Source organism: Haliotis cracherodii, unplaced genomic scaffold (assembly GCF_022045235.1).
Source record: "Haliotis cracherodii isolate W230 unplaced genomic scaffold, xgHalCrac1.p SCAF_7, whole genome shotgun sequence".
In the NCBI taxonomy this organism is placed as follows: domain Eukaryota; kingdom Metazoa; phylum Mollusca; class Gastropoda; order Lepetellida; family Haliotidae; genus Haliotis; species Haliotis cracherodii.
Genome location: NW_027266330.1, coordinates 493,541 through 508,185, shown reverse-complemented (window position 1 = coordinate 508,185; position 14,645 = coordinate 493,541). Strand labels below are relative to the sequence as shown.

Here is a 14,645-nt window from a genome sequence, read left to right as displayed (position 1 = left end):
AGTTTACAGAGAAACTGAATAATTATAACATCTTCATAGATCATGACCATTATACTTGTGGATATGCAGTGCTCTTGTTGGTAATTACGGGAAAGGGTTTATGACTATCATTGACATTATTTTGATTAATATAACTTCATACGTAGAGCGTCTAAGGTAAACTGAGTAACAGATGAGGAGCATGCCATTTACTGTGGTAAAGATGTTAAACATTCACAGCTGTAGTTTTAGTAATACTTTAAACAACATAATAATTTCAGCAAATGTGGCCAGCGTAGGGTGGTTGAATGTTCCTGATAACGGAACAACTTGCATGAAACGTTGTTCGGATAGGAAAATGAAACTATTGAGGATTCATGACATTTCAAAAATAGTGTGGAACACTTGGGAAACCAATTTTGTCTTAGAATGTTACTTGATTGTTTTGCATGAATTCCCTTGTTTCCAAGTTTCAAAGTTCAAATTCAATAACCTGCAGTATTTTTTCTGATTTAGTGGAGTATGTCTCTGGTCTTCACATCATGTAGAATTTATGTATCGAAAGTTTGACAAATAAAAGTAGTTTTTTTTGCTAATCAACGCACCTGAAACCAGGGCATTTCCATGTTTAACAAACCTGTAGTGTTTCACAAATTCAAGCAAATGTTTCACTGTATACTTCCATGTTGTTATAGCCTATAAGTGTGTTATTAGTTTCTTGTTTCAGACTATGCTGATATTGTCCGTGTGATCACCGAAAAACAAGGCAACTAAATACAAGATGTAACATTTATTCCTACTTTTTGACACATTCTGTTTAGTTGTGAGTCAGAAAACACTGATTGTCTATTTCAGAAAATGATGTTTTCCTTGTTGTGGGGAAAATGAAATAAAACATTTTGAACCATGACACATAAGAGGCCATACAGCTGAAACTGTAAAACCCCACAATTGGATTGTGCTTTGTAGAAACATGCTGATACATAGTCAGTTATACCACAGACAAGGACTTCAGCAGAAAGGATTTTGTTGCTTTTATTGAAGGGCAAAGAAAGTGAAAGAATATTGTAATATATTGTTGCCTTTTCCAATTCAACAAACCTGTAGTGTTTTACACATTCAAGCAGATTCACTACACGCATTCATGTTATTATAGCAAATTAATTTGTTGTTTCAGATGGAGCTGTATAATTTACATCTCATCGCAAAGAAAGTTAAAAACTACCATAATCACTATTTTGGTTCCACCTTTTCATGCATTCTGTTTTGTTGAGAGTCACCGCTTGTGTAATACAGAATATGATGTTTTCCTTGTTAAGGGGAAATGAAACAGCAAACTTTGAACTGTGAAAGACAACATAACAGGTCACAGGGCCACACGGCTCCACACCAGCTGATACTGTCAGAAACCTACACACCGCTGTATCACATGGAAGTGTGTGTCTGGATACAAGGGTAGGTCTTTACACATTAGGTTCTGTAAGTGTATGTCTGGATACAAGGGTAGGTCTTTACACATTAGGTTCTGTAAGTGTATGTCTGGATACAAGGGTAGGTCTTTACTCATTAGGTTCTGTAAGTGTATGTCTGGATACAAGGGTAGGTCTTTACACATTAGGTTCTGTAAGTGTATGTCTGGATACAAGGGTAGGTCTTTACTCATTAGGTTCTGTAAGTGTATGTCTGGATACAAGGGTAGGTCTTTACTCATTAGGTTCTGTAAGTGTATGTCTGGATACAAGGGTAGGTCTTTACACATTAGGTTCTGTAAGTGTATGTCTGGATACAAGGGTAGGTCTTTACACATTAGGTTCTGTAAGTGTATATCTGGATACAAGGGTAGGTCTTTACACATTAGGTTCTGTAAGTGTATGTCTGGATACAAGGGTAGGTCTTTACACATTAGGTTCTGTAAGTGTATGTCTGGATACAAGGGTAGGTCTTTACACATTAGGTTCTGTAAGTGTATGTCTGGATACAAGGGTAGGTCTTTACACATTAGGTTCTGTAAGTGTATGTCTGGATACAAGGGTAGGTCTTTACTCATTAGGTTCTGTAAGTGTAAGTCTGGATACAAGGGTAGGTCTTTACACATTAGGTTCTGTAAGTGTATGTCTGGATACAAGGGTAGGTCGTTACTCAATAGGTTATGTAAGTGTACGTCTGGATACAAGGGTAGGTCTTTATACATTAGGTTCTGTAAGTGTATGTCTGGATACAAGGGTAGGTCGCAATAGGTTGCAATCTGGGTATGGTTGGCTCCCATCTGCTCCATAGCTATGGCTCTCCCTCTATGTCCTGCAGTTAACCGTGGCTTATCTTTGTTGTTTTTCTATTACGTGTGATGTCTTAACAACGGTTCATCGCCTGTTTATACAAATTCAGCCCTTGCATTTTTACGAATACTTGGAAAAGCTGTTGGGTGACTTTTGGCCTCTGCACGTGCATCTTTATGGCCAACGCGTTGCATATTGGGAATTGAGTTTGCAGATCTTGGGCAACTGTTCTAAGCCTGATGCCATGTTGCTCACTTTGATAGTTTGGGGGAAGAAATCAATTGTAGAGTGGATACTATCTTTTGCCCATGCGTTTATTTCAGAAAGAAGATTGGTGACACATGCATATTTGTATATTTCAGGGTATATCATGCTTATTACAATAACTCTGTGTTTCCTGACGTTTGCCTCAACTAAAGGTAAAGCCCTTTTTTTGTTTTCACTTTTCATGACTTTGACCTTACATGAAAAGTAGCTGAATCATTACAGGACTAAATGACCTAATGATATCATTACGGCCTTCTACGGTCTTTGAGGTAACATAAAACTATCTTATATAACCTGGATCTCTTAAACTTGTGCTTTTGTTCTTTGAACTCCCACAATACAAGTAATTGATGGAATAAAACACATTCCTCACATTATATTGCAATGCCGGTATCTATACTTCTCAAGATGTATTTTACAGCGGCTCGTTGTGGCGAAAATCCCCACTGTTCAGTCTGTGACTTGGAGAAAACCGCCTGTACATCATGTGACAATGGATACTTCGGCAGCACATGTGACTCAGTCTGCAGTAACGGATGCAGGAACAGAACGTGTGTACTTACAAGTCTAGGTATTGAAAACTGCACTGAAGGCTGCGTGTCTGGCTTTAGAGGCCAAAACTGCAAAGTGCCTTGCACTCCACCTCCAGAGATCTGCTCGGCCTGTCCAGGTGGATGTGAGGGAGGGTACTGCCAGCTCGGCTCCTCCTGTGTGTCTGGATGTAAGGACGGCTTCTATGGTTCCACCTGTAAAGACTGCTCCAGTAGATGTAAAACTTGCAACAGGGTTAATGGGACGTGTGACGAATGCCATTCGTCATATTTTGGATTAAATTGTACATATTTGTGTGATCACTGTCAAGGTTCCTGTAAGTTTGGGTGTGAACGCGGCTGTGTACCTGGATATTATGGCTTTTTCTGTGACAAGGACTGCAGTAAACACTGTCAGGCAGTATCTGACATGAACAGCTCTACCACAAGGTCACCTGAGTGTATCAGAGAGACAGGCGACTGTGTCAAGGGTTGTGTTGATGGCTGGTATGGAGCAACCTGCTCCTCTCAGTGTAACCCCAGGTGTCTGTACAAGAGATGCTCCGCTTCAGGTGGCTGTGTAGATGGTTGTGTACCTGGATACTTTGGGACTGACTGTATGCCCTGCTCTGACAACTGTGTCAATAACTCCTGCAACACAGACACTGGGTCGTGTGAAGGATGTGACAATGGGTTTTATGGGATGTCCTGCAACCAAAGCTGCTGTCTTGACGGTGTTTGTGATACAACAACTGGCGTTTGTTCTGACGTATGCAGCAACACAGGAGCCAGATGCGACTTGACCTGTACTAACAACTGCACTGACACAGGTAAATAACAGCGACAAAACCTTTTCCATAGTCATACGATCTCACTGAGAGTTCATTGTACTGTTCTGCCTGTATCATAAGAAGGTGTTCATTAATCTATCAAATAGTGCTGATACAGCTGTTTGAAAAAAGATGAATGTATTTGACGAATCAATCCATTGTCTACAGCTGCAACTTACGATCAAACATTTTATTCCCATAATCCCAAACACAACAGAAACATATCACCTCGACAAAACCAAAATAATTTGTGAAATATTTCTCAAAACTCATGTGAAAAATAATCCAATAGCTCAGTTGTTCTACAGAATTATTCAGTGCTACATCTGGTTTACTTTCAGCTGATCAGACGCCCGCTAATACCAACAACATCCAAATAGGAGTACCAACAGCGGTAGTTGTCTTTGTCATTTGTGTGGTGGTCACAGTGTGCATCCTCCATCGAAAACGTCTGTTGAAACTAAGGTATCCATGTTAGTTTGTTATTTTAATAATTGGAAAAGTGTCTCAGATCAGATTACGTTCTTCTGTGCTTGTAACTCTCTGCCGATCGTGGTAGGTGCATTTCAAAATTCAAAGACATATAAACAGTTTCAATTCTATAACTGAAAGGTAATTAGCTCAGTTTCACAGGCCATACATTGCATGACTAATAGCTTGTGATTTTGGACAAGTTAATTGTTCTATGGTAGAAGCAAAGAAATCGTATTGTTTAACATTTATGTTTTATACTTCATTATTATTTACAAAAAGCATAAACTCAAGAGTCACTTACTATTTTGTCACAACTGATGTTTTTTGTTTAACGTAGGCAAAAAGCAAATTTAGATGTCGCCACAGTGGAGTACCAGCAAAACAGATACTGGCAGATACGAGATGAAGATGTGGGCATCGAGGGATCAGATGGAAGCCACGTGGTCGATATAGCCATACCTGTTATAGCTGATTGCTTTCCAGCAGCACGTGCAATAGAAGTCAGTGATCGTGATACATCAGACAGTTCTGCTGCAGACACATCAGACAGTTCTGCTGCAGACACATCAGACAGTTCTGCTACAGACACATCAGACAGTTCTGCAACAGTCTCCAAGTCCTACACTCACCTGATGAGAGATCCGGACGTCCTTGCTGCTGGCCCGGGAGCAGTGGTCAACTACATCTCACCAACTGAATCTTACTATAGCCAAAGAGATGACGTATATAACAGCAGTGAGGATTAATATAAAACGTTAACCCATGGAATACCCACTTCCGGTTATCCGCCGAAACAGATTCCACTGGGCGCTAAAGGCAACATAGTGGTGACATTGACATGAATAAATCACTGAATATCAGTGAAGAAACCAGGTGTTTTTGAAAAGGGAAAGTTTGTCTTGTAATTTGCTGAAAAGTGTAGGTGTTTATTGCCTGACACTGCACAGTAGTAGTCAGGCATACAAGGCAGCCTGTAGCCAGACCAGACAATCATGTGATGGACCCGGAAAACCAGTGACCAGAATGTGAAAGTAAGGTAGATTAAGAAATGACCTAAATGTCTAGCATCAAAGTTTGATTTGTACCATCATAATTGTTGTCTAATGGCTGCATCTGAGTTATTTATAATAGTTATGTCTTATTTTACACTTTATTCAATAAATATAGATTCTTGTTAACTGCATAGATGTCTTGCGGATGATCGATTGACCCTATCATTATTTAATGTTCGATATTCTAATGTTTGAATTCTAATTATTCAAAGAGCTTATAGATGATGATTATTATGATGATGATGATGATTTTGATGAAAAAAATGTTACTTTCAAAATAATTCACATGACGGGAGTGAATGTTGAAAAAGGGAAGTAAGTGACTGGAATAAGGGCCTGTAAAGTAGCTGACAGAATGTGATGTGACAGTGTGATATTAGGTTGCTGCCTTTAGATCCTGCCGTTTAAGTTGGTTTTGATTAGGTAAATGCCTTGGTGGTAATAGTTGGAGGAATAAGCTAGAGTGATGGGTTGCTGAATTGTGGAAATGTGTGTGCCTATTTCACTTCAGACATTCTTGTAGTGTTTACATTGGAATTTCACCTGCTGTTGTCCTCCACTGTAGAATAGTAAAGGGAGTTGCCTGTACGATGCTTTTTAATGTTGTTTTGATGGATGTTTATGTTTGTGTGACCAGTGTAAGGTCTAGTTATAGATCTGTGCGTTAGTTTGTTTTGGTGGTTTGTTGAGACTTTGTGTTGAGCTCTTTTTACCATTTGTTTGAGGCGTTTTGCTATCATCAAAGTTTGGTATTTAGATGCCCATTTCGGGCTGAGTTTGCTTTGAATAATTGATTTGACTTCGTCCTAACTGTGGCCGAGGTCTGAGTTGACTGTGTTTAAGTTGGCCCTGATTTGACAGAATTGTCGACTTCTTTGTTTCCGAACATTCCGATGTGAGCTGGGACACAAGCAAGGTGGACCACAATGTCCTTTCTTTGGATTTTTTAAATCATGCCGAGGGTTTGACCTATGAGTTTACCTCTGTTTTTAGTACATGTATTTTGGAGCGCTCGTGAGAGCTATGTGAAGAATTGAACAGTCCCCCGTGCATTACAAATCTGGAGCTAAGTTCTTTATGATTGTCCCGCTTAAGTTGTGGCCGGAGATGATAATGTATCTTCATTTGTAAATCCCCAGGCTTTATCTGAGAAGTATATTTCGTTATGTTAGCATTTCGATGGAAAATATAAACATCTATTGTATATTTACTATCATTTTTATTAAAGTTCTTTACATTCTAGTGTGTCTGTTTAATGTTTATAAAAGATGGGATGAAATCAGGAGAAACGCTCGACAGGCAATCATCCAAGTCGCTTCTACATAGTTTCCTGAGGACCACTTCTAACCGGGATTCCCCACAGAGGATGCAGTAATGATGCCTGGCACATCAAGCCCAGAGTTTCTACCACAGCCTTTCACAACTGAATGTTTCACTGATTAGCTCAACACCCACAGAGGCATGGGTATCAGTGAAACTTTTTCAATTCAAATCACTCATAATTTGGTTTCAGATTTATTGGCCTGTTTCATAAGTCGAGTTAAGTGAAAACTGCGTGGTTAAGTTCCACTCAAACCCGCTGTTTTCTTCCAGTTGTGCAAGTGGTTGCCAATATTCAATACTATAATTTCAAACAAACAGGTTTCCATTGATCACATAATTGTAACAAAATGGATCATATGGCCATAAAACTTACATGTACACATCTGTGAAAGGAATGCTCCTTGGTCCTGGAATTGTCTTTTATCATTTGCTTGACTGAACTTTGATGTCTAACGATTCACTAATCACAAACAACTATCCAATCGTACATATAATCACTGGTCTATACAAGTATCCCGGTATCTTTGATTTATGTTGGTAGAATCACTAACCGCTCAACCTGCCAAACAGACTTTGAGCTGAGCGGACTCCACCCAGAATGCATTGCCTTTTGTACCTGATCAGGTGACCCACTTCCCTGCACTTGCCTGTCGAAGCTAACTGCATATATTGAGCGAGAACAAGGCTAAGCTATAAATAAACACGTCCAGTCATGCAACTCCATACCGGCCGGGATATCAAATAGTTTCTACTTTTTGTATCAAGCAGAGGTAGTAAGTGTGTCATCAAGGTGAAAATGGCGTCCTTCTGTAAGCGTGATGTGGGGTGTACAGTCGACACACATACTCTCTGGGTTGACAAGTAGGAAGTATCACATCGTACTGACGTATGTATTATGTATCATTGTCTCTACATCGTCTTCATGACACACACTTATAGCTTAACATATAACCACATATTGTTACAGAGTCTGATATTGCAATGTGTAAAATTAAATAAACAATTCAATGTTGGTAGACTATCTGAGACATGTGGATTCTCAGACCCAATGAAATAATCCATAAGATAAATAGCAAATCATCTTGGAAATTTAGGTAATAAATTATGATAAGTAAAGAAAATTTCACCATGTGAAGTTAAACAAGCAGTTACAACTTAGGTTTTAATCTCAGTTGTATGAAATTTTCTATGCTCATAGTGACAGCCACATCACAATACACAATTTCAATGTTTCCAGTTTGCATATAATTCTGCTCAAATTCATGTAACAATGCTAAAATGCTGATCAACTTATGAACAATCGGATAAAAATAATATGTAAAAAAATACATTTTGTGAAATATCATTGTGACCCGGAAATGATCTGAGCATTCATATATATGTTTAACAATTCTTTAAGATGAAACTTGTATACTGCATCACCACAATACTGGCCACTTGATCTTAAACTGTTCCCGTGTAGGTTGAGGTAGCTCAGTACTTGAAGTATACTACTCAAAATGTGATAAGGATCACTAGGTAATATGTGTGTAAGTTACCACAAACATAACAAAAGACATGACTCTGACTCAGAAACGTGTTTAATCATGTTATGAATGAAAATTCATGAACGGCATGAACTTGTATCAATGTGGAATGTTTGAAATCTGCAAACACCAAAAGGCATTTCATTAAAAAATGTTAACAGCAAACAAGAGAAAGAATTACACAGTTATGAGGGATAGTCCATCATTACACTTAGTCGATGAAGTGTCAATATCGAGTATGACCTCCCCTTGCAGCAATGACGGCCTGACAACGTCGAGATATGCTGTCAATAAGCACCCGGATGTTCCCAATGGGAAGGTTGTTCCACTCTTCCACGAGGGCATGTCCGAGCTCTGCCAAAGTCGTGGGTTGTGCTCTACGGCGTGAAAGGGCAACCTGCAGCATGTTCCAGACATGCTCAATCGGGTTCAAGTCCGGCGAGCGCGCTGTCCAATCCATGCGGACATTTGTCTCCTGCTCCAGGTACTGCTCAACCACCCTGGCGCGATGAGGACGGGCGTTATCATCCATCAGGATGAACTCAGGGCCAACAGCACCAGCGTAGGGTCTGACGTACACATCGAGGATCTCATCCCGGTACCTCACCCCCGTCATTGTTCCTCTCTCCAGGACATGAAGATCTGTCCTGCCATCTCTGTTGATTGCACCCCAGACCATGATGGAACCACCACCATAACGGTCATGTTCACTGATGCTGGCTTCATGGAAACGTTCACGTTGTCGTCGCCACACCCGCTGCCTCCTGTCTGTAAAGTCCAAACAATACCTGGACTCATCGGTGAACAGAACTGGAACCCAATCGTTCCGTGTCCAAGTGACATGATCTTCAGCCCATTCCAATCGCTCCCGCTGGTGTCGAACAGTCTGGGGGATTCAGACACATGCCCTTCTCGACTAGAGACCTGCATTGTGAAGACGATTCCGTATCGTCTGAGTGGACACATTCACCCCCGAGGCGTTCAGGAGGTCGTTACGTAGGCTGGTTGCTGTCCAGAAGTGATGACGTCGTGCATGAAGAGCCACAAAATGATCTTGGTGTTGAGTTGTCGACCTCTGACGACCACCCCCATGTCGGTGTGCTGCTGTACCATAATTTTGCTGTCGGGACCAGGCCCTGCTTACAACGCTCTGGCTGACGTTTAGTGCATTGGCAACGTCACGTTGTGAATAGCCAGCATCAAGCATTCCAATACATCTGCCCAGTTGTTCTGTCGTCAGGCGACGCCTTACACGTTGAGGGGGCATTGCGTAGATAAACGTAGTGTAAACACTCAATTGAGTTTACAGTTTCAGAATGAATCAGACACCGTTGCCTGATTGGAAATCGTGCAAATGGTAGCAAAAGCATGAACTGTGATGTGAAACGCATTTCCCATGGCATGAAATGCAAGTGCACGTGTGTTGGAGACGTTTTTGATTTCACTTGAACACAATATTGCCAGTTATGCAGATATTTCGTTTTTTTATTTAGAAAAATATCTACGATCCTTATCAAATTTTTAGTAGTATATAAAGGTCATGTCATATATAATATCTGTTTCCAAGTCCAGATCACTTTGATGTATTTGCGGCCGATAAAGGGAAGGCGAACACCTTCAGCAATTTTGACACTTTTCATTCTTCTGCTTAGATTAGGTGAGTACAACTATCATTTTAATAATACTTTCAAGATAATATGCAGTCACAGAATGGGAAATATGTTCCTTACATAAAACATAAATGTATCCAAGATGCACTGATACAGCGATCATGGTGGCCATTCACCCTGTCGCATTAAATGTTTTTTGTGTGTAAAATCTAGCCAGGAGAAAGGTCAATCTGTTATCTATAAACGTTTAACGCTTTCACTTATGGGTACACTGAAATGGGGGTGGGGGGTGGTGGTGGTGGTGGATTGGCCTTGTCACGCCAAAGGCCCTAGTACAATGCGTGAAGCCCACTTTCGTGTCTCTCTCGTGCTGTTGCTGGAATATAGCTAAAAGGAGTGTAAACCAAACTCATTCACTCACTTACTGACTCACCTTCTTACTCAAAATTGTGGAAACCTGTTTTGAATGTTTGTGTACTGTCAAGCAGTACTTCTTGTCCATGGCGAAGAGTGTGACCTGGGATTTTATGGAGGAAGATGTGAACACAGCTGTCCCCAGCAATGTGCCAGTCTTGTAGGCACGGAGGACATACACTGTGACAAGCTGAGTGGGAGCTGCTCCTCGGGGTGCCTGGCAGGCTGGTACGGAGATCAGTGCAACTCCCAGTGCAGCACTCATTGTGTCAACAGGACCTGCAACCAACAAGACGGACACTGTACCCTGGGCTGCCCACACAACAGGGAGGGACATTTTTGTCAAATGCTGAAAGGTATAAAGGTTTGATGGAACAAGGACACAGATGACTAGGGGTATAAATGGTCTGTAGTTACAAAAGGACTCATGAAACATAAAAAAAACTGAGTTGATACAGAGAAGCCTAACATATTTACATGAAAGTAGTACATAACTGATTGCATTGGAGATGTTGTCTCCAGCTTTGGTTTCTTGTAAACAGTTAAATGTATGTGATAAATGTATATACATATCAGTGCACCTACACATGGATCAGTTACTAGTCTGTGTTTATACAGTGGAGGTGACAGCAGCTCCCTCAACAGGAACTTCGACGACGACGGAGTCCCTATCAACAGGGCCGGCCGCGATTGCTATCCCCGTGTGCATTGCCGTGGTTGTGATAATAGTCGTCATCATTACACTTTTTGTCATTCTGTAAGTAAAAATCAATGTGATTTTACGTTCGGAACGTGTCCTGTATGAATATCATTATAAAAGATAAAACGCAACTTATTATACGCCATTTCGCGTAAAGGACAACATAGCTGTAAACATTGCATGAAGGGACCACTGAAAATCAGTGATGACACCAGGTGTTGGCGGACATTCTGTTCATATTCGTTTAAACATATTTTCATTTTTACTTGCAGAAGGGAAAGACATAGAAATAGGTAATACCATATTTCCAATTTGACTTTGATTTCTGTTGCAAAGTAGCATGGTGTGTGTGCCTGGCACTCTCCTCACACATTGCACAACTAACTGTCGTTCAAAGCAGCTTTAATCTTACTCACTTACGTCACAATAGAATTGGCTTCTCACCAATTGAGAAATTAAATACACTCGATAAATGAATGGAACTTATTTATTTAACTAACTCTCATAATTGTATGTTCTTTCAGAAACCTCAAAGCCCGTAAGTATAAAAACACAAAATATGTAGATCCGAAAAATACTCATTACCTCTCTCCAGTTTTGGTGGCCTTTAAGTTGAATAAGTACATTTCCCAATGACGTAAAATTATTCAAAAATCACAATATGAGCAGACAGGATATAATGAAGTTTTACTTCCTACACAACATATTCTGGGATTAGGTGTGGTGTTTGGGTGATTGTAAAATGTTTGAAGTGTGTCATAGTGGGATGTGAATATAGTATGCCCCTCTCATTGTATGTGGGTTGATATTATTAAGCAAACCGTTGTTTCTAAATATCAAGAATACAGTTGTTCTTCCTGACCAGTGACAGAAAATATGGAATCTTAAAATTATATATATGAATTATCATATATGACGGATCCAGATTAATTCAAATAATATATGAAACGTACCTACAATTGTGGTTTTCAGGTCATTCTCTGGAGGAAGGGATGCATTTGATGAAAGGTAAGGACAGTCTCCATAAGGTCCTGTATTAAATCAGCATGTGATGTAATGTATTATGGCGTATATACAATACTGTCTGCAAATACAGCAGTTACTGACACATCTACTCCAAGAGAAAAGATGCAACATGCAACTAATGTACCATATCTTCTTTCACAGGGAACACTAATCTTCATGATGCGAGCCTTGTGGGGGATGTCGACATCATAAAACAGATATTGTCTGACAACCGTGAAGATATCAACTGTACAAGGGAAGACGGGAGGACCCCTGTGATGTGTGCAGCCTCCGAGGGACATGGACACGTCGTGAACCTGCTGGTGGACAAAGGAGCTGATCTGTCACCAGTGGACGACAAGGGGGAAAACATCCTTCATGTGGCCTGTCTGGGAGGATATATGGATGTTGTGAAATATCTCCTCTTACAGGACAACATGGACATCAATAGTAGAGGATGTTATGGCAGAACGCCAATAATGAAAACAGCAGAGAAAGGACATAGAGAAGCGTTTGACATCCTTGATAGCAAGGGAGGTAATTTGTCATCAGTGGATGATAAGGGTAACAACATCCTTCATGTCGCCTGTATTGGAGGACATGTGGAGATGGTGAAGCATGTCCTCTCATTAGGCATTGTTGGCATCAACAGTAGAGGACAGTATGGGAGGACACCGGCAATGATGGCTGCATGCTGTCGACATAAAGGTGTTGTTGAATTTCTTAAGACTAAAGGAGCAGATCTGTCGGTGGTGGACGATGACAGTAACAACATCCTCCACGTGGCATGCATTGGGGGACATCCGGAACTAGTCAAGTTTGTCGTCTCCTTGAACACTTTGGACGTCAACAGTAAAGGACAGCATCAACAGACACCCGTGAGAATGGTTGACTTCGGGAAACACAGAACTGCATTTGACTTACTTGTGAGTAAAGGAGCAGATCTATCACAGGTAGATGACAAAGGTGAGAACATCCTCCATGTGGCCTGTCTGGAAGGACATCTAGACTTAGTGAAGGACATCGTCACAAATCACAGGGTTGACATCAACAGCAGAGGACGGTACGGGAGAACCCCGGTGATGAAGGCAGCAGAGAAGGGGCACAAAGAAGTGCTGGACCTTCTTAAAAGTAGTGGAGGTGATGTGACCTTAAAAGATGATAACGGCAACAACATCCTCCATGTAGCATGTATTGGTGGACATGTTGAAATGGTGAAGTTTGTCCTCTCACAAGGCCTTGTTGATATCAACAGCAGAGGGCAATACGGGAGGACACCTGCGATGATGGCTGCAGGTAGCCGACATATAGAGGTGATTCAGGCCCTTAAGGATACAGGAGCAGATCTGTCACTGACGGATGATGACAATAACAACATCCTCCACGTGGCATGCATTGGGGGTCACCTGGAAGTTGTGAAATTTGTCCTTTCCTTGAATTCTGTGGACATCAACACTAAAGGACAGCTTCAACGAACACCAGTCAGAATGGTTGACTTCAGGAAAAAAAGGAATATATTTGATGTACTCGTGAGTAAAGGAGCAGATCTATCACAGGTAGATGACAAAGGTGAGAACATCCTCCATGTGGCCTGTCTGGAAGGACATCTGGACTTGGTGAAGGACATCGTCACAAAACACAGGGTCGACATCAACAGCAGAGGACGGTACGGGAGAACCCCGGTGATGAAGGCAGCAGAGAAGGGGCACAAAGAAGTGTTGGATCTGCTTATAAGTAATGGAGGTGATGTGACCTTAAAAGATGATAATGGCAACAACATCCTCCATGTTGCATGTATCGGCGGGCATGTGGAGATGGTGAAGAATGTTGTGTCACACAAGATTGTGGACATCAACAGCAGAGGGCAATACGGGAGGACTCCGGTACTGATGGCAGCAGGTGCTGGTCATAGAGAGGTGGTGGAGTCACTTGAGGGAGAAGGAGCTGATATGACCCTCACAGATGATGATAGTAACAATATACTTCATGCGGCCTGTTATGGAGGATATTTGAAGATTGTAAAGTATGTTCTCTCACTAGACATTGTTGATATCTCAGCGGAAAATAAGGAAGAATTAACAGCAATAATGATATCAAACGAATTACATGATAACTCTGTGTATGCATTTCTTGTGACACAGTCAACGTGATCAAATATAAGGATATGCAAGATTCTGACAAGTTGATGCCGGCTGCTATGCAGTCCATGTTCCGATTATTGTTTCAGTAGTGGACAAACGGAACTATGTAGCTCTACTTTCAATGCAACGTCAAGAGAACGTTATCATGTCATTGTGTCATGTGTATGAAGCGACAAAACCCTTTCCATAGCCAGCAGAAATAACTGCCGTCAAAACAAATGAAAGTCAACTCTTCACCTGAAGACAATACGAGAACATGTGGTGAGGTAAAAATAGGAATACCATCAGACATCATTTTTGTCAGTGATGCGTCAAACTTGGAAATGCCCACCACATTCTACTATTCAGTGTGTTATGCATGTTGTTATAGTGTATGTGTAATAGGTGTGAATTACCTCGTCAATGCTACAAATATAAGTGTTAATGCTTCGATAATGCATCTAACCAGTTGAGCGGATTGACCGAGGCAGGCTCTGAGGCGTGCATCTTACCAATCCTACAGATGAGAAGTGATGCAC

The 14,645-nt window shown here is 41.0% G+C and overlaps 2 protein-coding genes across 2 annotated transcripts; both read left to right on the top strand.

Moving 5' to 3' along the window:
- Positions 1 to 2,186: 2,186 nt before the first annotated feature.
- LOC139447152 (scavenger receptor class F member 1-like) lies at positions 2,187 to 5,102 on the top strand. Its single transcript, XM_071228339.1, has 5 exons — positions 2,187 to 2,202; positions 2,618 to 2,674; positions 2,944 to 3,882; positions 4,224 to 4,347; positions 4,694 to 5,102. The coding sequence occupies exons 1-5, from the start codon at positions 2,187 to 2,189 to the stop codon at positions 5,100 to 5,102; spliced, it is 1,545 nt and encodes a 514-aa protein (XP_071084440.1).
- Positions 5,103 to 9,838: 4,736 nt separating this feature from the next.
- On the top strand, positions 9,839 to 14,370 carry LOC139448171 (ankyrin repeat domain-containing protein 50-like). The gene is made up of 7 exons (XM_071229691.1): positions 9,839 to 9,914; positions 10,353 to 10,637; positions 10,900 to 11,038; positions 11,254 to 11,274; positions 11,506 to 11,519; positions 11,954 to 11,989; positions 12,149 to 14,370. The coding sequence occupies exons 1-7, from the start codon at positions 9,839 to 9,841 to the stop codon at positions 14,134 to 14,136; spliced, it is 2,559 nt and encodes an 852-aa protein (XP_071085792.1). The 3' UTR covers positions 14,137 to 14,370.
- The last annotated feature ends 275 nt before the right edge of the window (positions 14,371 to 14,645 follow it).

What these genes read in the sequence shown, in the direction of transcription:
- LOC139447152 (XM_071228339.1), top strand. An exon ending in GACGTTTGCCTCAACTAAAG is followed by an intron (nt 2,675 to 2,943) that starts GTAAAGCCCTTT and finishes TGTATTTTACAG; the next exon opens with CGGCTCGTTGTGGCGAAAAT. An exon ending in TAACAACTGCACTGACACAG is followed by an intron (nt 3,883 to 4,223) that starts GTAAATAACAGC and finishes GTTTACTTTCAG; the next exon opens with CTGATCAGACGCCCGCTAAT.
- LOC139448171 (XM_071229691.1), top strand. Translation starts at nt 9,839, where the DNA reads ATGTATTTGCGGCCGATAAAGGGAAGGCGAACACCTTCAGCAATTTTG. An exon ending in CATTCTTCTGCTTAGATTAG is followed by an intron (nt 9,915 to 10,352) that starts GTGAGTACAACT and finishes TGTACTGTCAAG; the next exon opens with CAGTACTTCTTGTCCATGGC. An exon ending in TTTTTGTCAAATGCTGAAAG is followed by an intron (nt 10,638 to 10,899) that starts GTATAAAGGTTT and finishes GTGTTTATACAG; the next exon opens with TGGAGGTGACAGCAGCTCCC.